General features: G+C 36.9%; 2 protein-coding genes across 10 annotated transcripts in view; one reads left to right on the top strand and one right to left on the bottom strand.

The window, feature by feature from the left end:
- The window catches only part of Prpf40a (pre-mRNA processing factor 40 homolog A), a 42,058-nt gene extending 40,751 nt beyond the window's left edge, over nt 1-1,307 (bottom strand). For 5 of the 9 annotated variants that reach the window (XM_051184681.1, XM_051184683.1, XM_051184684.1 and 2 more), the window contains exon 1: nt 891-1,307. In XM_051184681.1, coding sequence (XP_051040638.1) covers nt 891-1,292 — 402 coding nt within the window. In that variant the 5' untranslated portion in view covers nt 1,293-1,307. The remainder of the gene's footprint in view (nt 1-890) is intronic. The other 4 variants (XM_051184686.1, XM_051184687.1, XM_051184688.1 and 1 more) reach the window with 1 other exon arrangement.
- A 681-nt stretch (nt 1,308-1,988) lies between these two features.
- Nucleotides 1,989-23,741, top strand: Arl6ip6 (ADP ribosylation factor like GTPase 6 interacting protein 6). The gene is made up of 4 exons (XM_051184679.1): nt 1,989-2,403; nt 3,859-3,912; nt 10,975-11,107; nt 22,662-23,741. The coding sequence occupies exons 1-4, from the start codon at nt 2,004-2,006 to the stop codon at nt 22,753-22,755; spliced, it is 681 nt and encodes a 226-aa protein (XP_051040636.1). The 5' UTR covers nt 1,989-2,003; the 3' UTR covers nt 22,756-23,741.
- Nucleotides 23,742-23,979: the final 238 nt, after the last annotated feature.

The following is a 23,979-nucleotide window of genomic DNA, read 5'->3' as shown; positions in this document are numbered from 1 at the left end:
GCACAATATTAAGTCAAAGTGTGATTATTAAATTAGTATATACTACATCAACCTTAAAATACACAACAGGTTATTTTAAGGAGCCTTCAAATTAACAGAACAGTGAAGTTAAATCCATTATAGGATTACAGCCCCCTCCCCGGTGATTTAATTAACTGTTAAATGACTACCTACACTTGGTGGCTATGTATTGAATTGCAACTTAAAAACTGTTAGTGTGAACACAACTTTATCCACTTTATACATATACCCAGCTTATATTATTTAAAGTTACATTAATTTTGATGATGTTTTGTCATAAAAACAGAATGCGGGTTCCCAAGAGTCCTTCATTAAGGAGCAAATATTCTAGTACCTAAGTCAAATATTTTAATACAGCTAAAATATCAAAAACTGTCATTCTGTCCCTGAAACTAAATGCAAATGACACATTTAGAGAATGTAAAATATTATATATCTATACGTATATCACATATAACTGTCCATTGTTCCTGGCCTGAAACTAAGTATCCGCTGCCAATTCTCCTAACAGAATCCCCACCCCTGCAAACCAGCCCCACCACTCCCGGAGAAAACAAACTGTAGCAGCTTCTCTTTAAAGTCCTGCAGACTTAAGGGCCCCTACTAAAAAACAGGCCGAGGGCTCTCGGATGCACACTCTGCCCGGGGCCCAGCACCTTCCTAAGGTATCTGTCTAGGCCAAGAGCGCAGGAACGTCCAAGGTCCCACATCCGTCTTTGTGCATTCCCGCCCTCCATTCCTGTCCCTCGGGACGTAGCCCACCATCTGGAGCTCTTCCTGGTACACTCTTCTCCTTTTGGAGAAGGCTTCCTGTTTCTCTGACTCGGTTTTTCATTGTGCCGCTTTCCCCTACCCAGCCGATCCCTTACCGAGGGCCGTCTCCTCAGGAAGCCGTCAGCAGAGACCCAAGAACTGGAGCACAGGTTTGAGCCGGACAATCTCCGCTCCCCGTCCCCGGGACCCCGCGAGGGAGGTTGGCTCTCCATTTCACTCACCATGAGGCCTCCACGCTCGGCTCCAGTCCCCGGCCTCATCGTCGGGCTCAGACTGCTCCGTCGGCGGCCACTGCCGCTACACATACCAACAAGAAGCGATCTGAGTGGCTGGCGCCCGCTGGGGCCAAAGGGTAAAGGCTGTCCTGAGCTACGGGGTGGGACGAGCGGGGCCAATAAACTGACAGGCTTGCCGCCTGTCCAATCAGAGCGCGCTACGGAAACGCAGCTCTGCGGCGATTCGCCCCCAGCCTCAGCTTCGCTCGGCGTTGCCTGCATGGAGAGGGGGAGGGGGACGGAGGAAGTTTCTGCGTCGAGCGCTCAGCCGGAAAAACTCCACCAACTTCCCCCAGGAAGGGGGACACGGCCGGGACCCAGCTTCCCGGGTTTGAACCCACCTCACCCCGCTGGGGGTGGGGCAGTGGCGTCCTGCCACCTTCGCCACCCCCCTTGCCCCCCCTTAGTTACGTTCGCCCCACAAACCTGAGACCACCAAGGGTGGGGTGGGGGCGGGGTAAGCGGCCCCCAGCGTTATCTGCCCAGTGCGCGCGCGCGTGACGGTAGGGGGTGGAGTCCTGTGGCGGGGGCGGGGCCTCGAGCTGTGCGCGCGCCCGAGCGGCGGGAGGAGGCGCGCGTTCTGTGGCTGGCCGGGACCTGCGGAGGCGGAGGTTACACCGCGGAGGGAGAAAGCGGTGGATAGTTAGGGGGCAGCCGGAGAGCTGAGCGGGGAAGCTGCTGTCACGGGGTGGGAGTGGGGGACCTTAAGGGGCCGAGTAAGTCAGGCTGTGTGTGGCCCGTGGGCCACGGGCGCGCGCTCCCACAGCGCGTCCGGGAGGGGACTCCGCGACTGTCAGCGGCCGCTCGCGCGCCCCCACAGCTCCGCGCGCCTTGGTCGGGCCTGCCGATAGCCGCCGCTGATTGGCTGTTGCCGGGGCGGGGCGGGGCGGTGGCGGGCGCTGGTTCTGCGCGGGGCTCTCGTTCTTTCCCGCCATGTCCTTCGCGGAGAGTGCGAGGTCTGTGGCCGCGCGACGGCGCCGCCAGGTCACCCCGGGCCCCGTGTCGCGGCCTGTGTATTCCGACTTCACTCACGGGGATGGCTGGGGTGTGGGCGAAGACAGCGAAGACGAGGGGTGCGACCAAGTGGCCCGCGATTTGCGGGCGGAGTTCTCAGCCGGGGCGATGTTGGAGCCCAAGAGGGCCCCGCTGCTCCCGCCGGTCGGGGACGGGTCACCTGTCCTGCCCGAGAAGCGCAACGGCATCTTCCCGGCGACTGCGGCCGCCAGAAGCCAGGCTCGGCGGTGGCCCGTCCAGGTCCTTTCCATTCTCTGTTCGCTGCTCTTCGCCGGCCTCCTTGCTTTCCTCCTCGCCATCGCCTATCTGATCGTTAAAGGTACTGACTGAAGCCCAGGCCTTGCGAGTCTGTGCACAGTAAAGGAGAACCACAACATCACTCACCTCCACTCACACTTTCCTCTCTAAAGCTTTCCCTCGAAACTACCTTTCGTCGCTCTCCCTCCCTTTGTCTTCTGTCCCTAGATGGAGGTCCCTGCCCCATAATGAGAACCATTTAGAAAGGATTTGACTAAATCCACACTCTAAAGAAACATAAAGGCATTGAACACGAGTTGAAACATTAGCACGGCTATTTAATCAGAGCCCCTACCTTTAAAAGGTTCATGAGAGTGTTCATGTGACTGTAGGGCTGTATATGTTCTAAGGCTGATTCACAAATGAGCATAGAGAAATTGAAAAACAGGGGTTTCTTCACCGCATCCCGAATTTCTACCTTTATAGGCAAAGTAACTTGTCTTTTTTGTGTTTGTAACGAGGTAGAGTTATTGCTAGACAGAGTCTAATCTTCTGCTGTGTCAGAAGTTGACATACTGGCCAATATAGGAATGCCCCGAGAGACTCTTTAGCCTTTCTCCCTTTCTGATTGTTGTATATTTTAGTAGTGGAAAGAGATTTGAATTTAGAGCTAATAGTGTTGACTTTTGTCAATTTATCGAGAGTGTCTTGTATTAAAAGGATTCAACACCTAGTGTTACCTTTTACTAATTAAAATTAAATCTATTTGACCCCAGTTTTGCATCCCAGCCCTTTATGGGATGCAGGTAGCTCTTGAACAGGTTACCATGGTTAGATTGACTTTTGTAGGGAAGACAGATTACTCTTTCACAATATATTATTGACTTTTAACTGTGGGCCTTAAAAGTTTGCCACCAGCAGGGAGGTGGTGACTCATGCCTTAAATCCCAGCCCTTGGGAGTGAGAGGCAGGTGGATCTCAGTGAGTTCCATGCACTCCTTTAATCCCAGCCCTTGGGAAGCAGAGGCAGGTGGATCTCAGTGAGTTCCAGGACTGTTAAACAAAGAAACCTGTCGCCAAAAGCCAAAAATGAAAAAAAAAAAATTTTTTTTTTTTTGACTGACCTTGTTTCAAATCTCTGCCACACCCTTGACCAGTTTTTCACTTCAACCCTGATAGTTTTGTCGGGGACACAGTTTATATATTTTTTTTTGTAATATAAAGTTATATACCCCTAAGTAGTTCATTGCAGAGGACATTGGTATTTTGGAGACTGGATCAAGGAACTGAAGTCAAAATCTACTTGTGCTGTTATGTTTCTTTTGTACAAATTGTCTTCAGCACAGCCCAGGGGGTAAACACTATTCCCATATTTATGAACCTTGTAAAGGTATTTGCTTGCTGAAGGTAATATAGGTAGGAAATCAGAAGTCTGACTCTAGGGTACTCTTGACAGTTGAACAGGATCTTCAGAGCCGTTAGATATGCTTGGCAAGAAATACTACTCTTCTACTTAAACCTCTCTTTGTATTTACAGAATTGCATGCAGAAAATTTGAAGAATGAAGATGATGTAGATACTGGGCTGTTAGGTATGAACTGATCATTTTATTCATCTAATTTTTTTTTTGTTTTTCCAAATTAAATACAGGCTTTGGGATAAAATTTTTCTTTTTTTTTATTTTTTTTATTTAATTTTATATAACAAAGTCCAATTAAATGAAAACAAACATTTATACACGATATTTGGGAATTTGGGCGTCGTTCTTTCCAAACTACTTCCTGCTGGTAAGGGGCGCTGTCTTGGGGGATTCGAAGAAGATTCAGATATCCTGGCTGTAGTCTGTAGGGCTGTTTTGTCCAGCTGTTTAGAATGTAGGATCACCTTGTACTCTGTTTCAGGCTGTCTAGCGTGATCAAACCACATTAGTCTGGAAGGAATCCACATCTTTTCATTTTCTGTGGAAACAAAAATAGAAATCCTTTTCCCCAGTAACTTGTCCTTCAACTTAAATTTTGGAGTCAAAGCATTTTTTTAATTTAATTTATTATTTTACATGTCGATCCCAGTTCCCTCTCCCTCCCTCCCTCCCCCCCAGCCCTCCCTTAGGATAAAATATTTTATATATGCCATGTGTAGTTGACTCATTAGAGTTTTTCATGTATATATATTTATGGTAAATGTTACTAGACCTACTTTTTAGATAGACATTTAGATTATTTTCCATAATTTTATAATGGGTCACTAAGGTGTGTGTTCAGAATTCATCCTAACTGCATTACTTGGGTCCATCGAATACTTAAGTAATTTCTAATTATGTTTTGGAAGAAACTTCCTATACTCCTTCTGGAATTTAGAACCAGAAACTTGCGCACAAATTTAACCAACATAAGAGCTCAAGGCCAGCCTGAGCAACATAGGAAGACTCCCAGAACAGAATAAAGTAAATCAACTGACCCATACATATACATACATATACAGCTTCTAAACATGATATTGTGTGTTTGTATTCCCAGGGTGCCCATCATTCCTTAATATTTGGTATTTAACATCAAGTTCCTTGTGTGGCCACAGGAAGTTATTTTCAGTAACAAGTTATTCTTATTTTTGAGCTGCTATATAATTTGTATACCTGACAAGTTTCTACAATTTTGCCCATGTTCGGGAAAGAAATAATTGATAAATACTGCAAAATCATTGAAAATTTCAACTTTCCTTTTCAGAGGTGTAAATGAGGCTCCTACCATCATGACTTTATGACACAAAATATTAGAAATATGGTTAAAGTTTCAAAGAAAAACCAAAGTTCAAAGAAAAACCAAAATAGATAGTAGAAAAAGCTCAATTCTTTTTTAAAGTGAAAAATTACCTAAACTCAGAATTTGATTTATCCATTGTATGATTTTACTAGTTAAATCCACAGACTATTAAGGAAAAAAAAAAAAATACAGTTATTTGCACCTGAGTGGGGTAACACAAATATTTCACCTAAACATCACTAGTAAATCATGTCTGCTATAATACCATATTTGAAAAATTGTATAACCTCATTAAAGAATAACTAGGGAAGAGCGAAATCAACATTCAATAGATTGGAAGGATATAACAAAAATGACCGTTTATCTGGGTTTTAGATTATGGATTTTTTTTTTTTTTTTTTGAGACGGAGATTCTCTGTGTAGCTTTAGAGCCTTGAACTCACAGAGATACACCTGCCTCTGCCTCCCAAGTGCTGGGATTAAAGATATGGGTCACCACTGCCCAACTAGATTATGGAAATTTTGTTTTTCTGTTTTCTATAACAAACTTTAGCCAGGCCTCGTGATGCATTCTGGGAGTCATAGAAGAATCAGAAATTCAAGGATATCATCAGCTACATAGCAATATCAAGGTCAACCTGGTCTGTAAGACCTGTTCTCTAAAAGTAGTTATAAGAGAAAAAAACACACATTCAAATTGACTTAAAATTGTATGTTTCACAATATACATTTTAAAGTTTAAGTTAACATTTATACTGTGAATATACCAAAAAAAAAAAAAAAATTACTTTAACCTCTTTATGTCCATCAATATACTAGTTCCCAAAAAATGGATAATGAGATCAGTTGCTCTTCTATATTGAAGGAGATACAGAGTGCACAGAGTTGGCCATTAGTTAGTTGTTTTCTTGCTTTTCTCTTTTTAATACAAAAAGTTTATAGAAATATAGTTGCTAATTTATTTTTTTTTTGAAAAGTAACGATATCCTGAAACTAATGTATTTTGAAAAATTCACTAACTAGAAGATTTGAGTAGGAAATAATGCACTCTCCCCTGTCATTGCATTAGTTGAAAACATTGAGTTCAGTGAGTTTTCAGTTAATGCAAAAGATGAAGATTCATCATTATGTCAGCTAATAAGTTGAGCTAAAGAGTAGATAGATATGTGTACTTAGTTCAAGGTCTATACCTTTGATAGCAGTTCACACTGATAATCTGTAACATGTCTATGTAATGTGCTGAGTCCAGATTATTATTTGCAGCATTTTTTGTAATAGTGAAAAGCTTGAAAAATGTGTGATAATACTGTAACTGTGTATACTGATAAGAAAGACCTTCAACAAAGACTGCTCCATGAAGAAAGCCAAGTGACAATTTTATTTCTGGGCAATACACTGAGAAAATAACTTCAGCTGAGTACTTTGTGTGTTATGTTCCTAGTATCTGCTAGCTCTTACAAAGATGCCAGCAAGCTCTGAGTTGTTAGCTGTAGAGATGGCATAGTGACAAAATGTTACCTGAGCTATTCTGACAAAGTTATTGGAGTTTACTTTTTTATTTTTCTTTGCTCATTTGTAGATGAGTTTTATAATTTTCAGACTATAATTGCAGTGCAGCTTTAGTTTTATTATTGTGACATGACTTCCTAGTCATGTAGCTTTTAATTACTTCAGAAGGAATATAAAGATAATTTAAATGTCCATAAGATTGTACAATAATAATCAAGATGGGCAATCTCAAGAATTTTTTTTGTGTGTATGAATAAAGCTATTTCTTTATGGAAAAAAATTCACTTATATAAATAGTAGCTAGAGTAAAATGAGAGCTATTCACAAGAATAGTATTAGTAAATTTGACATGTGTGCTCTGAAAGCTCTGAGATAGAAAGGCTTGGTTGATTTAAATAGCAAGAGACTGAGTTAGTTTTCAATGATATTTTCTTTTTTACCTTTAGGTATCTAGAATCTCATCATTTCAGAGCAGTCTATAATCTTGATTTTTTTTTTTTATTAACATTTGTTTTAGATACTTTATATAAATTATACTAATTTTGAAGTAAATTTATGTTTACCTCACATCTTTTTGGAGATTTTTTTGTAGCAATTAACACTTATTTGCCAATGCAAATATTGCTAAATTAAAGTTCATAATTTTTGTAATTTCTGCTGTGTTCTCATTAGCTAATGATAAGGTTGAATTTCAGCCTTTACTAAGATTCTTGGTCCTAGATTGGGCTAAAATCCTAGAGCCTGGGTACTGTGCCAGAGTTTTGAATTTGAGGTGCATTCTGAGGACATTTGCTGAAGTGAGTTACTGTTGAAACATCTAGCATTCTGTTTTGGATGTCCTTTTAAATGTAGCATTTAAATCATAGGACAGTTGCTATTTCTGTACCCCACTTTGAGGTGTCTTTGGGCCATCTTGCAAGATGTACAAAACCACATTCCTGTCTAGTGTATAGCTTTTTCTGGATGGCTGTATCAGGAAGCCCAACAGCACTCTTCCGTCTTTATATCCTAGGTTCAGTGCAATCACAGGCACATTTATTCCAAGTAGGAACATCTTTATCTTTCTACATGTTCCACATAAAACAGTTTTTCTGTATTCCAAACACTTCATTATTTTTTTCTCTTTGAGAAGTTTTGTGCTTACCTTTCTATCTCTGATTAAATCTGTATACTAGCTTTGTAACTTTGCAACATAAAAGCCAGAGATGTGGTATTTCTCCTTTTAGTGTTTCCACATACTTCTTGTGATATAACTTTTAAAAAAGGGGGTTGGTGTTGGGGGTAGGACAGGAAAGGGGGAACTATCAGTTTTTAGGTCAGTCTTTTTCTGCTTTCCTTGTTTTGTTTTGTTTTGTTTTGTTTTTGTGATGGTTTCTATGTATAGTCTTGGCTGTCCTGGAACTAGCTCTGTAAACCAGGCTGGCTTTGAACTCACAGACATCCTCTTGTCTCTGCCTCCCAAGTGCTGGGATTAAAGGGCATGTGCCATCACTGCCATTCTTTTAAAATACTTTTAAAACATTTCTACACTTTCTTATTGTTTAATTACTTTGTTTTTTTACATGTCAGCATTGTTGTCAGTGTTATTAAGCTTTATATGATTTAAAAACAGCATAGCACACATATTTATTACCTGCTTTTTTGATAAAATACTCTGTGATATATCATTTTTGTGTAGCCAGGAAATTGCTAATTCTTGTCATCCCTTGGTGTTCTTTGTCTTTCTTTCTGGGACTCTGAAAATATCTCCTGTAAACTTTTTAGTAAGAGTATATAACCGGGGGCTGGAGAGATGGCTCAGCCGATAAAGGCTATGCTCACAACCAGAGTATAACCTGGTAAACTTCCCATATCAAGCAGTCAGAGCTAGGCAGCACTTTAATCCCTACAAGCGGATCCCTGTGAGTTTGGGGCTAGCCTGGTCTATAGTTTCAGGACAGCCAGGGTTACACAGAGAAATCCTGTCTGTCACAAAAAGGACATACAAAAAATAAGCAGATTATGATGAAATATACCTTATGGTACAACTTCCCTGCTCCTCTTCTGTTCAGAAACAACTTTAGAACCTGGGTTTACTTTTACATTTTTGAGATATGGTTTTATGTAACCTAGGCTAACTCTGAACTCCTGTGTATGGGAACATGACTTTGAATTTCAGATTCTTCTGTTTTCACCTCACTAATGCAAGGATTACAGGCATCCCCACCACTGGGGATGGACCCATGGTACACAGGCATTTTGCCAGCTAAACTATATTCCCAGCTCTGTTGATTCCCAATTTTTTTAATAGATTTAAAAAAAAAATCACATGAGCCAGGTGTGGTGGTATGTGCCTTTAATCCTAGTACAGAAGCAGGTGGATGTCCAATTTCACAGGCTGCCTGGTCTACATAGTGAGTTCCAGGACAGCCAGAACTACATGATAAGATCCTATCTCATTCCTCCCTCAAATCACATGTGTCAAAATTTAAAATAGTTACAAATTATATACTCATAATAGACTTCTCCTGTTCACTGTTTCTTCTCACTGCAAAGGACCAGTGTTAAATTCTCAATTGTCCCTGGGAATTTTTTTTATCAATATCTTAAGTAAAATATATATTTATATATATAGCTTGTGTATTATACATGGATATAGGTACACTATATTTGGATATGTCCATATATAGCACATGTATCATTAAATTTTTAATTAGGTTTTCCTGTATAACTCAGGTGAAGATTGTTGCTTCAGGCTCATGATCCTACTGTCTTAGTCTCTGGAGGCCTGAAGTCACAGGTCTATATCAACATGCCATTTTATGCCATGTTCATTGATATGTTTTAGAATTTATTGTGCATAGTGAAGGATATGAATTCAACTAGTTTTCCTTTTTCTAGATAGTATTGAAAGGTTTGTGGCTTAGGGGAGTTGGCTAGTGATTAAATTTAGGACCTTCCATCAGCTATGCAAGGATCTCATTGGGCTACATGCCTAGCCTATATCAACATCTATATATTTGTTTTTTATGACAACATCATGCTCTTACACAAGCTAACTTATTTGACTTTTCTTCTAAATGTTGTATTTCACTCCTGGGTCCATTTGCTTACACTAATTGTTAAATGCAAGGTTCTGTAGCATTCAGTATTTGGTAGTAGTCTGCTGTTGAATATTATTGTGTAATATATAAATCTTAAAATTAATTTCTTTCAAGAATTACGACTTTGATCTGAATGCTGATGTTACCTTCCCAGAAACTGTAAAATATGTAAATTTACTCAAAAAAAATGTTTCTCAATCTATAGCTACTAATTTACTTATGCTCTTGTTTTCTTCTCACCAAAATTACTCAGTGAAGACAATGTGTTTTTTGTTTTGTCCTCATTATATAGCACTGTACCAAATACAGGGTGTATCCTGCCAGGTAGATGTAATGATTTAAACTTATGAAAGACTTTTTAAAAACTTGAAGTTAAAATAAAAAAACTGGGGACTGGAGAGATGACTTAGCAGTTAGGAGCACATTCTGTACTACTCTTGCAAAAGGGTGAGGTTTGTTTCCCAACACCCATGTGGTGGTTTACAACTGTTTGTCACTCCAGTTCCAGAGGATCTGACACTTTGCAGACAGCAGACATACATATGGTACCTGTAAATATGTGCACTAAATACTCACATGTGTGAAATAAAAATTAATGAATTTTAATAAATGTTAACTGTACTTTTAAAAAGACTTAGATTAACAACAGTTCAATTATCCCTTTACTATCCTTAGTGAGTTGAGTAGTATCCAAAAAATCTTCAATTTATTTCTGTGTCCTATCTCTATCTCTTTCTAGTGCTTCCTAGCCCTTATCCCTCAACTTGGGTTCACTATAATATCATGCTTTTGATTTGATTCCTTTGAGAAAAAAGTTCTAAATTGACCAATTTGAGTTCCTAATTCCTTGGTAAGTTAGAAGGCAACTTTAGCTTATATACTGAACAAGAATGAAGAATCAGTATTTTATTTTCATAGGAAAATTATAGAGAGGAGGTATTGTGCAATTGGTTTATGTTAAAAGTGCTTGTTTTGGAATGAAAGAAGGCACTTAGAACAAAACGATAGCAAATGCCCTACTGCTCATGAAGTTAAATGAAAACTGTTAAAGACTTGCTGAGAGTAAATTGACTTTTTGCTATAGTTGAATGTCATAACCAAATTTTTTACAGTTTTAGGTCTAATTTGTCATTGCTTGCACATACAATAATTTCATAAAACTATTTAATGATCCAATCTTTTCTTCTTTATGTGGGTTAGCATGTGCTAAACTCAAATCTCTTAGGAAATTTACATCAGCATTTGAACATGAAGAGCCTAGTTTAGATAATGTTAATAATTTTTCCCTCTCTTCCCATTAAGGATTCTGGTCTCTGCTGACACTATCTCTAACTGCTGGATTCTCCTGTTGCAGCTTCTCTTGGACAGTGACTTACTTTGATTCTTTTGAACCAGGAATGTTTCCGCCTACTCCTCTTTCACCTGCTAGGTTCAAGTAAGTGCTTCTGGGTTTCTTTATTTTGTTTGTTTGAGGTGTGTGTATGTGTATATGTGTGTGTGTGTGTGTGTGTGTGTGTGAGAGAGAGAGAGAGAGAGAGAGTTCTTTTAAACACACTAAAGTAAGAATCAGTAAAGTGGGATATGTTGAAGCTCTAGATTTCAGTATTAAATATAACAAGATTTTTTAGCATGTAGGCCTTAGGTATTTGGAGAATAATATTTTAAATTCCCTATCTAAATAATGTAATGTTTAAAATATTGAAAATCATACTTGTATGCCCATGGATTTGCATTTAATGTGGATAAATATTTAATTCATAACTAAATATTCTAAGAGTTATACCTAAGAGTGGAATACCATACTATAGATTACTTGGTAGTATTTAATCAGATAGCTTATTTGGCTAAGACATAAAAAAGAGTTCAAATTTATGTTGTTTTGCTGCCCATTAACACCTGCAGTACCTTTACTAGACACAGTAAATTTTGTGTAATGTGTGACTTCTTCCCTGATTGCTAGTCCTGTATTTCCAGCTGTTTTGGCAATTAGAGTTTAGAGGATTAAAGAGTTTTAGTGTTCTTCTAGATATCTATTAAGTAATTGTATTAAGTTTTAAAAAATTAATCTTTTTATTAAACTGTAAGTAGAAATAAGAATCTCTATTGTCAAATGTTTATTAGTCATTAAAATGATGGTTTTAAGTCACATACTTTTAAAACACTTATAAAATATATTTAAATATGCTGTATTCAAGTTAATTTTTTAAGTAAGTACAAATTTTAAAATGCAAAATTATTTTATGTTTATGAAGTATAGATACACATTTAAGTAACACATAAACACAGTTTGAAAATGAAAATATTGCCCTCTAGTGTTCATGAAAATAATCAAGTCACAAAGTCTTAAGTATATATATTCTCTGTGTAACCAGCAGAGTGAGTCCTTGTACAGAAAGTGGACTCTTTCTTGTGAAAATTTTGAAACCTTCATAGACTGTTTAGAAATCAGATATATTTCCCTAACATATAATATAATGACTAACGAAAATAACTTTATAATATGTTATATTATCTTACTACCTAAAAGGTTAATATAAGCATGTTTCTTGTTTGCTTAAAAGTATTTTGATTCTGTATTGAAAGATACTAAAATGGCCTTATGGTTGTATTTCAATTGCTAGTGTGCATCCAGCCCTGGGTTTCATGCCTTGGCACTGCACAATGAATAGTGGTACATGTGTGTAATTCAAGCTAGTTCAAGGCCATTCTTGGACCACATTGCAAATTAGAAGCCACTCTGGAATACATGACACCCTGTCTCAAAAAGAGACAAATACAGAAAGTATGTTTATGTGTGTGTGTAGATAATGGAAATTACCTATGAAAATTACTATCTTTTTTAATGTATTCCTTTCCATTCTTTATGTTTTTTTTTTTTTTTTTTTTTTTTTTAATTGTATTTTGTTTTTCGAGACAGAGTGTCTTGTAGCTTTGGAGCTTCTTCTGGCACTTGCTCTCTAGACCAGGCTGGCCTCAAACTCACGGAGATCCATCTGCCTCTGACTTCTGCCTCCTGAGTGCTGGGATTAAAGGAGTGCATCACCACTACCTGACATTCTTTATGAATATTTTAGACATGGTTAGGATCGCCATGTATATACTATTTTCATGATATTCAAAATTCATAAAATGTAATTGTTTTATTTAGTCTTGATATTCTTTACAGAATACACAGATTTTAATAAGACTGTAACTTTAATAAAAGACAATTTCAAGGAAAGAAAATCAAGAGTATTTTGTCACTTATTTGTATTTAGCAAAACATGTTATTTAATTGTGTGTGCATATGTCCTGCTGCTGCGTGTACACATGTGTTAAGGTCAGACAACTTGAGGGGGGTCATTTCTGGCCTTCTACCATGTGGGTTCTAGGATTGAATTCAGGTCTTCCAAGCTTGGCCAAAAGCATGCTTACCTGTTGAGCTAGCTTGCCTTCCACCAATAAAGCTTTGTAATTTAGCTAAGTTTACAAGTGCATGTATGGAGCCAGTTTCTGTCAAAAGTCCATTAAGTACCTTTTTGAAAATGTACCTTTATCTTTTCTTTTTTTTTTTTTTTTTTTTTTTTTTTTTTTTTGAGGCAGGGTTTCTCTGTGGCTTTGGAGACTGCCCTTGAACTAGCTCTTGTAGACCAGGCTATTCTTGAACTCACAGAGATCCACCTACCTCTGCCTCCCGAGTCCTGGGATTAAAGACGTGTACCACCACACCACCCAGCACCTTTATCTTTTTAATAGTACTTATGCAAAAAATGAAAATTTTTCTTTAATATATTTCTAAAATAATTGCATGGAGGACTATGCCTTAGCTACTTGGAATTGGTATTGTTAAAGAACAAAGCAGAAGTTTGACTTTCTTGAATTATCTACAGTATTCCTTTGTTGTCATTAGGTTATAATTTATTTTAACAGTCTTGTATAATTCATTATTTTTTCCTCGCGTTGTCTCATCAATATCTCCAACTCACTTCCCTTATTCATTGGGCCTTATGAGTGGATTCTAAGCAGGCAAATAAAATACATGTATAGTAATTACCTCATGTTTTGGCATCTACATAAGGCACCTATTCACACAAAGTTAATATATACAAAGAGAACCATGACCTTTAAGGTATCTTGAGGTTCATTCTAGGATAGGCCAGTGCCAGAACCAGACATTTTATTTAAGTCTTTGTGATTGGAGAAGTTATATCTACCTTGAACTTGCATTTTTCCTAAAAGTACAACTTTTAAATTAGTATTTTACTACAAGAGATGTCTTAGGGATTACACATAAAAATCATAAAGGAGCCAAGTCTCTAAGCCACCCGTAGGTTTTATCATTAGTGTTGTTTTCATTTTATAACAAGAAACCATGTCTCAAGAACTGAATCAACTTGTACAATCAGATTATTTACATGTAGCATAATGCATCTGACTACTTTTGGTTTGCCTCATTGCTCACTGGCTTCTATATTATAAAATAGAGGAACAGTAGAAGTTTTACTAATTGTTACTTTGTTAACAACTAACTCTGAGCTTTTATAAAATGGCAGTTTTGCCTCTGTAGTGTTGCTAAATAGAGTAACAACTTTTTTTTTTTTTAAACATCTATTCTGGTCTTCATTGTTTTCTTCAGGTCAGTGACACTTTCTAATTTAAACTGCACACATTTTACATTACTTCTATATAGGCACCATCTAGTGGTAAATGGTCTGTCTATAGGCTTGCAATTATTTCATGTGCTAAAGATAAAACCATTTAATTACCAAAACTCTCGCCTATAGCACAAATATTACTTTATTGACCAGTAACAAATTTAGTGGAAAATTGAAAAACCAAATCTTGTTGCTAACTTGAAAAAAATGTTCATTATTTAGGTCAGAAGTCAGATTTAACAGCTTATATATTCTTATAATGTTCGTAGGTTATAAAACCAAAGTAACCTAGGCATTCCAAAGTAACTCATTTCTGTTTTATTGGTGTTGTACTTTACATTTAATATTTACATTTAAAGTTAATTTGTCTAACAGGTCTTGTGGACTTCCACAGTTTAATTAACTGGTATTGAGACCAGAGCTATATTCCCAGCTGTAAGGGAGTATTTTATAAAATAATAACAATAAATTATTTTATACTATGAATATTCATCAAGATTTATTTTTAAGGAGAGAAAAAAGTTTATACTTATAATAATAGGAGAACTTGGCCGGGCAGTGGTGGTGAACTTGTTCTGGGCTGTAGTGGTGGTGGTGGTGTATGCCTTTAATCCTAGCACTCAGGAGTCAGAGGCAGGCAGATCTCTTGAGTTCGAGGCCAACCTGGTCTACTGAGTGAGTTCCAGGACAGGCTTCAAAGCCACAGAGAAACCCTGTCTTAGAAAAAAAAAAAAAGAAAGGATAGGAGAAATCTATTACAGAAATCAAGTGCTGCTAGAGATTTCTAAATTTCAAGTTTAAGCTGGTCAAAGATTATATAGCTTTAGGTAGCAAGATGGCTCATCAGGTAAAGCTGCTTGCTGCCAAGCCTGGCGAACTGAGTTTGATCCCCTAGAAGAGAATCAGCCCTCACAGGTTGTGCTCTACCTTCACTTTTATACGTCTCCACAACTGCATAACTGTAATATTAAAAAATTTATTTCTGGTTTATTTTGTATTTGTATCTAAAGCTTAGATTGTTGAACTAAAAAAACTGATTTTAAATAGATTTCCTGCTTCTGTTGAGTAACACTGAAGAAATGACATGCTGTAGTCAATAGCATTGAGGGTGTGGAGACTACTTCAGTCCTTATAAATAAATCTTTAGCCACCTTCTATAATAGCTCAACTTGAGTCTCACAACTAACACTGAACCTATTTGAGGCTAACTTGTTTTAAGAATTATCTACTATTTGCAAGGCTAAGGCAGGAGGCCTGCTATGAGAGTTCAGTTAGCCTTGGTTATATAGTGAGTTCTAGGGCATCCTGGAACTAGCGATCATATCTCTAAAAACAAAATATTTCCTTCTTATTTGGTTTAATATCCTGGAATAGTTTTGTTTACAATATGAACATTTGTTAAAAGAAAAAGAATTACAGGGGCTGGAGAAATGGTTCAGTGGTTAAGAGCATTGACTGTTCTTCCAGAAAACCTGGGTTCAATTCCCAGCATGCATGTGGTATTTCACAACTTAACTCCAGTTCTTCGGGACCTGACACCCTCACACATGCATACATGCAGGCAAAACACCAATGCATATAAAATAAAAATAAAAAAAATTACAGTGGGAACAGGGGCTGTCTCTGACTCTTGTACTGGTTTATGGTACCCTACTTATATTGTGTTGCCTTGCCCAGCCTTAATACATGAGGTGCTTACTTGCTGTAATTTGAGGAGAGGGTGAGTAGTTGGGGGTTTTGAGAGGAGAAGAGGGAGGGAAAACTGGCTGAGATGTAAAATAAATAAATGAATTTATTTTTATGAAAATAAAGACTTATTTTCAATGTTCCTACATATTTTTTTTTGTTTGTGCTTATATCATCCCTCAGATTTTGAAGCCATTGGAGTTATTAAAAACCAAGAAAACATACTGTGTTCTTATAACTTGACTCACTTTTAAATCACAGTATGTGTGCCTCAGATGCATCTTAAATATGAATATATTTGTTTCACCGAATGATGCAAATTGGAGCACATGCTCATTTTATAGAAATCAGCATAAATTCATTACTATGTTTTTAGAGGTTTGAAAGTTAGCACTTTATAGCTATTACTGCTTTACTGTTTATTTGATAATTAGATTAATAGACAAATGTTATAATCATCAGATTAACGTTTTCTAAAACTGTGATAAGATTAAAGAATGGTATGATCTTCCCACAAAATCCTGTATAAAAAGTCTACAGAATTAGATAAGCAATCTATAATATTTCAATTTTGAGATACAACCTAATGAATATCTGCTACCTTCCTGACATTAGTGTCGTTTTAATTTTTTTTTTTTTTTTTTTGGTATGAATAATTGAGTTACTGACCTTTCTGTTGAACTCTGAACTACAGATAGTTGATATATACCTTAATTTCAGAGGTTCAGTACATTTTAAATTCTATTAAACATAGCATTAAGCATGCCTCATTTTTCTTTTTTTGTTTTTTTTTAATTAAATTAAAAATAATCTTATTTTATATATTAGTCTCAGTTTCCTTTCTCTCCTGTCCTCCCATGCTTCCCTCCAATCTCCCATCCCATCCTCTATCCACTCCCTAGGGAAGGTGAGGCCTCCTATGGGGGGGATCATCAAAGTCTGTCTTATCATTTGGTTCAAGGCCTAGGCCCTCCCCCATGTATCTAGGCTGAGAGAGTATCCCTCCATGGGGAATGAGCTCCCAAAGTCTGTGCGTGCTTCATATTTTTAAATACACTGCTCTTGATGTTATTTATAATCTGCACAATTGGGAGTTTGAAAAGAACAAATTTGGTGGTGGTTTTATTTTTTCAAATCATTTACTATTTTGATAATTCTTTTACAGTCTTGGTCATGCTTTTTTATGTTTTACTTCCTCTGGAAAGCATTCTTTATGTAAAGTAGATGCTAAGATGGTTGAATTTTCATGGCATTTATAGGCCAATGTCATTTTAACTTTTGTTATAGGGACTAACTCAAAAAAATAGAATATCGAATATAAATTTTCTGGAGAATTCTGGATTTTAGGGTTGTCATTACTTTATTCTAGTACTTTTTATATTACCATGAAGCCTTGTTTGTTTTAAATGTTACTAGGATTATCTATAGCTTCTCATTGCTTTTTAAATTGTAGTTAAGAAAATACAGAATAAGTATACAGTATTATAGGAAAGTGTATGGGCTGTCTTGGGCAGTAATATAAACCTTATAGACAAGAAAAGTAGATTTAATATTTAAATTAGACATTACTTTGTAACTTTGATCACAATGAATTCACTCTATCTTCTTTAATACAGATTTTGGAAAGCTGCCTCCTTGTTGAATCAGATTCATTATTATCATGAACTAATAAAACATGTCGGATGGTTAATTGCAGTAAGAGAGAAAATCTGACAAAAGAAATAGATCATGGACTTGGCTTTCATATTTGAGTGTCACAAAGATTCATTAAATAGGGACTGTTTAGACCCATCATCAGTCACAATGAATATATTAACGACTATATTGGTGGTAACATAATGTGGCTTCTAGAAGAGTAGGGTTGAAATAAATGAAAGTCTAGTATATGCCATTACTTCTGAGTGAAAGATACGTATAGATGAAACAAAATCCTTTAAAAGTTATATTAGCATTCATTCTTGCTTCCTTGTTTTCATAACATGATTTAGCTGATTGTTTGCTTTGTGCTAGTTATTATACTTGGTGTTCTGTTAAATGTCAGTTTTAAAAAAATACAAGCAGCACTAAAAATACTGAGAGACCATTCGAACCCCTTTTTTGTGTTAACCAGTTGTCTTAGGATTTCTGTTCTTATGAAAAAACAACATAACCATCCTAACTCATAAAGGAAAGCATGTATTTGGGGCTAGCTTAAAGTTCAGAGGTTTAGTCAGTTATCATCATGGTGGGAACCACTGCAGCACACAGAAGGATATGGTACTAGAGAGTTCTGCATCTGGATAGGCAGCAACAGGAGGAGAGTGACACTGGGCCTGGCTTGAGCTTCTGAAACCTCAAAGCCCACACCACCAATGACAAGCTTCCTCCAACAAAGCCACACCTATTGCAAGACTGTACCTCCAATAATGCCACTCCCTTGAGTCTCTGGGGGACATTTTCATTCAAACCACCACAACAATACTTATAACTTACTCATCCTATGCTGTGTAAGGAATAAGGTTTTTCCACCTGCCGCTGGTCTTGTCCCGCTGCGCGCCAGCCCCAAATAACACACAGAGACTCTGTATTTGATGTAATGTTGTTGGCCAGTTACTTGTTTCTTATCACCTAGCTCTGTCTTAATTATTAACCCATTTCTGTTGATCTGTGTATTTGCATGCTCTTACCCTCGGAGAGCCGGCTGGTGTCCAGCTCTCTCCAGACTCCCCATCTTGACTCCTCCTTCCTACTTCTTTCCTCCTTGTCTCCTACTCCCTCCTCTCTTGCTTTCCTATTGGCCAACAGGTCTTTATTCATTAACCAGTATGAGAAACATATTTACAGAATGACATCTCCCATCAATGCTGTTTACCCCAGAAGAATTGTTGATCTAGTGAATCAATAACTGATATAAGTTGACCAGTTAAATCAACAAATAAGGACTAAGGAGATTGCTCAGTAAGAAAAAGTATTTGCTGTTCTTTCAGTGGATCAGTGGCCCATTCCCAGCACTCAGATCTGGTAACTCACAACTGCTTATAACTCCAGCTTTAGGCAATCCAATCTCCTTTTCTGAACTCTGCAGTACCCACATACATGTGCACATACCCTACCCCCTGCAAGACAGACAGACACATAAATAATAAATATCTTTTTAAGCAATAGATAATGTTATAGGCAAAGCACAAATGGTACCTAAAGAAAAAAGAGGTATATAGAAATAACTCATAGCATAAATAGGATGGAAATAAAAGGTAGTTCCGATAGTCTGAAAAAGTAAATTAGTACTAACTAGTTCATCCTGTACCCTGCTGAACCATTAGGCAAGAAAAAAATTACCAGTTTATTCTCAATATGAGCCTTAACCCCCTTCTGGCACATATAGAGAACTATCTGTTTAAAGTCATTTCATACTGAAAGTGCCATTTTAAATTTCAGGAATTCTACCATAAAAGTTTCTCTTGATCTGTGAGAATATGTATGAGGAAAAAGAAGTACATGAGTAAATGTGGTATAGAAATGAAGAATCCAAGAGAATTGAGTCCAGTGTTCATCTCTGTAGCATAGAAATTCATTTGAGATGAACTAAGAAAGACTCAAGACTTATTCTCTTTATTTTTTTAAGTAATTTATTTGGAACTTCGGGTAGTTGTTCGGTGCCTTAATTTCTTGTTCAGAAGAATACAATTTTTTTTAAATTGCCTGTTGAATTTTAAATGTTTTCCATTTCTGGAAAATAACAGTTCTATATTTACATATTATTAAATATTAATAAAATGTATTACTAGAAATTACCTTCAGTATAAAATCTGGTAGAAATATATGCTCACTAGTAAATATTATTTGTGTGTGTGCCCACATGTGAACACACATACCATGGTGTAGGTCCACAGAGAAGTTTGAAGAATCCGTTCTCTCCCTGCTTCACATAGGACTATGATTTGAATTTATGTTGTTAGGCTTGGTGGTATTCCATGTCACTTCACTAGATCTCTGTAGTGTATTTTAATGAGAAAAGTAATCTTGAACAAGTAGGACAAGAATAATACAATGCAAAACCACATATATGTTTATAGGCTTATTATTTTATTGTACACTGGCCTACCTTTTGGGCCTTTCCCATTGATCATCAAATCAGAAAATACCTTACAACTGCAGCTCAAGGAGGCATTTCCTCAGCCATGATGGCACTCACTTGTGTCAGGTTGACACACAAAACCAGTCAGTACAGTAAGCTTATCATGCAACAGATATATAGTCCTTTTAGCAACTTTTTTTTTTTTACCTGTTTACTCTTCCTCTCCCTGGTAAAACCCTTCAGTAGCATTAGAGCTTACTTTTTTGGGCTTCTAACATATTCTGAAGACCAATTGAAACATACACCACTTGGAATGGAACAACTACTGGATTTTTAAAATTTTATTTATTTTTATGTCATGTACATTGTTGTTTTTGCCTACATTTATGTCTGTTGGAAATAAATGCTGAGGGTGTTGGATCCCTTGGAACTGGAGTTGCAGACAGTTGTGAGCTGCCATGTGGGTCCTGGGGATTGAACCTGGGTCCTGTGGAAGAACATCCATCTCCCCAGTCCCCAACTACTGCATTTTTGGGACTTATTTTTATCTTCATCCTTGCCGTGTCTTATTTATTTACTTATTTTTACATTTCAATCCCAATTCCCCTCTTTTTCTAGTGCTCCCTCGACTCCCCCCCCCCATCTGCTCCTCAGAGAGGGTAAGGCCTCCCCCGGGAAGTCTGCTAAGGCACCTGTCCACCCCTATACCCCTGATAAACCTTGCCATGTCTTTTAACTTTGACAAATCAAAATTTGTATCATTAAGAAAACTGGATTTTTTTTTCCTCTTTCATTTCTTTTAATCTGAGAGCTAGGGATTTAGCTTAGTTCTTGGAGTGCTTGCTTACTGTGCATGAGGTCTTAGGTTTAAATGCCAGCACTGATTATATAAAATGGGTGTGGTGGTGCACTTGGGAGTTAGAGGTAAAATAATCAGAAGATCAAAGTGAAGTCATCACTATGTAGGTACTTGAGGCCAGGATTCAGGTAGGGAACCTTCATTCTCCTTCCTGTCCTCTTTTCTAGTCCCTCCTTTCAGACTAACAGTCCTTCTCCAGCCTTCCTGTACCGCTCCTCCCAATCCATCTCCATTCCCTTAGCACTCCACATCTTGATGAAGACCCAGGATCCTCCACCCCATTCTGTTTCCTCTTGCACCTTTCTTGCACCTCTCCTTGTAGCCTAGCTTTATTCCTTTGTGACTCACTCCGGACCTGTGAATTGCTCTCTTCCAGGGAACCCACAATTACCATACATGGCTGGAACTCAGTGCCCCCACAGCCAGCCACCTCTTGGCCTTCTGGCACTACTTGAGCCATTTAGTTTTGTGTGTGTGTGTGTGTATATATATATATATATACACATATATATATTTGTATGTGTTTGGAGTTGAGATAACTTGGGTTCTATTAATCAAACTTGATGCTCTTAGCCATCTAGCCAATTTGTGGACTCTTTTATTATCTATTTGTTCATGCATGTATGTACACATGACGCAGCACATGTGAAGAAGATCAGAATGCAACTTGCATGGGTTCCAAGTATTAAACTTAGGTATTAGTTAGGCTTATGCAGCAAATGATTGTATCTGCTGAACTATCTTGCCAGATAGAATATGTCATTCTACTAGACTAACCAAACAAAGTTATTATTGTAATATAGTTAATGGAATATTTAGGAAAATATAGGCAAAACTCTTAAAGAAGCATCTGGAAAAATTATGGGTACATAAATTTTGTGAAGTAGTTGGAACTCATAGTAATCATAAATAAGATGTTTCTTGGCTGTCATTTAGACACTTGTTAGAAACCACTGTAGTTAAGTAACCCTATTAGGTTGAAAGCTGAAATTTATGTTAATCCCCTCACATAGGCTCAAAGGAATAGTTTCTTTCTATAACTGAAAACAAACAAACAAACATGATATGAGCAAAATAAATACTTGGAATAATGTGTTTTAAATTAGATCTAAGAATGAATGAGAGCAAGGAAAAGCAGTGCTGTTTGTTGCAAGACTTGTTTGTAATATAACATGTTATTGCTATAAACAGTGGAAAGCCATTTTTCAAAAATGGGGTTCAAGTTTAGCATTTAATACTAATGAAATTAAAAATGTATATTTGTCAACCAGGAAACCAGGACAGTTTTGCTTGTTGGTTTGTTTTTAAAATTTGTTTATATTTATGTGTGTGTGTGTGTGTGTGTGTGTGTGTGTGTGTGTGTGTGTGTGTGTGTGTGATGTGTGCCATCTGTACCTTTTGTTCAGGTGCCCATGGATGCTAGGATATAGGATCCCCTGGAATTGTTGTTCCAGGCAATAATGAGCCACCCAATGTGGGCAGTTCACTGGAAGAGCAGGAAATATTCTTAACCTCTAAGTCATCTCTTCAGTCCCCAGGAAGGCTTTTGAAAAAATTTAAGATTGATGATCCTGTATTAATCCTGCAAGTGTCCAGTATTTTTTTTACTTATACATTAACGTGTAAACCTTAGAAAAACTCATTGTGATGTCTTTGAGCATATTTAGTAAGAGTTTATTACTTTTGTCATACCAAATTACATGGTTTTTTTTGTTTGTTTGTTTTTTAATTTGTGTTTCTCCTTTTTTTCTAGGAAACTGACTGGACATTCTTTCCACATGGGCTATAGCATGGCAATTTTGAATGGTGTTGTAGCTGCTCTTACTGTGGCGTGGTGCCTCATGTAAACCCACAATGGAGAAGTATTGTTGGTGAAAGTCCTGATTGTCTTATAATATCTGAAACAAACATTGTCTACTCAGAAGACAAGAATATGATTTAGCTACATACCATCATCATCATTATGAAGACCTTATACCAGCATTTCAGAATCTAGGCAATGGAAAAATTTGAGTACTTTCAAATACTTCTTAAAAGTGTAAGATGTTTACCTCATCTTTTTACTTTTGTTTATGTAGTTTTTATCAGTAACAGAAAATATTTTAATGTAAATCAAACTTGGAAACTTGAATACAGGATAATGCCTACCTTTCTATGTATACTCCATTTTTTGCTAACAAATGTTGATATTACTGCTTTGAGATAAAAGTATTTATTCTTTCTGTATTTCATTAAGAAAACAATGCTGACCTGCTGAACCAGGTTCTGTGGGTTGGAAGCCAATCTATAGCTATACAGTGAGACCATTTCAAGAAAAAGAAGAAAGAAAACAATGCCTTTTACTTTTTACATTTTGTGGAAACTATATCAATTTTTGATAATCAGTAGAATGCAAATGTGCATTTATATTTTTATGGAGTATACCTAGGGGTTTTATATATTTTCATAATATTGAATTTGTTTTTAAAATGATTATATTTATACTTATATGGCTGCAGATTTTATTTCTTAGCTGGTGTAAACTTGTTCTTTACTAAGTATTGTTTCTTTTTTTTTTTAAGCATTAAAGCACACTGGTTTGAGTTTAAGATTATGTAAATTTATTTTTTACAAAAAGATACTGAAAATTCAGGGTAAACTCTTTGTCAAGAAATTTGAGACTGTTAACCATTTCTATTTTCTACAATTGAAAATATTTATTTTGATGTATATATCAGGGCAACAAAACTTGTACTATTTTGTTTTTAGTAAATGAAAACCTGAATGTTTTTTTTTAGAAATGTTTGAACTTTGTAATTTTTAATCTCAAGAATATAGATGCCAAAGTAGAAAAGGTATTTTGATATTCTGTATATGTATATATTATTAAACTTTAATATGTATGTTGTAATACACACACACACATATATGTACATGTATATAGCTTTATAACTTTTCTGCTTAAAAAAATTTTATCATGACAAGATTTTTTTTTTTTTTTTGTTGCTTTCATAGTAATTAAGCCTGAACTGTTTCTCTGTCTTGCTTGGCATTCTGAGTGTTTAGAAAGTCACCTCAGTTTTAGAAAGTTG

The sequence above is a fragment of the Phodopus roborovskii genome, unplaced genomic scaffold, assembly GCF_943737965.1.
Source record: "Phodopus roborovskii unplaced genomic scaffold, PHOROB, whole genome shotgun sequence".
Classification (NCBI taxonomy): domain Eukaryota; kingdom Metazoa; phylum Chordata; class Mammalia; order Rodentia; family Cricetidae; genus Phodopus; species Phodopus roborovskii.
This window is presented reverse-complemented; position numbering and strand designations above follow the sequence as displayed.

Excerpts from the sequence above, each read along its gene's own strand:
- Arl6ip6 (XM_051184679.1), top strand. The coding sequence starts at position 2,004 with ATGTCCTTCGCGGAGAGTGCGAGGTCTGTGGCCGCGCGACGGCGCCGC. Across the intron at positions 2,404-3,858 it reads CGCCTATCTGATCGTTAAAG|AATTGCATGCAGAAAATTTG; the intron begins GTACTGACTGAA and ends TTGTATTTACAG. Across the intron at positions 3,913-10,974 it reads TGTAGATACTGGGCTGTTAG|GATTCTGGTCTCTGCTGACA; the intron begins GTATGAACTGAT and ends CTTCCCATTAAG.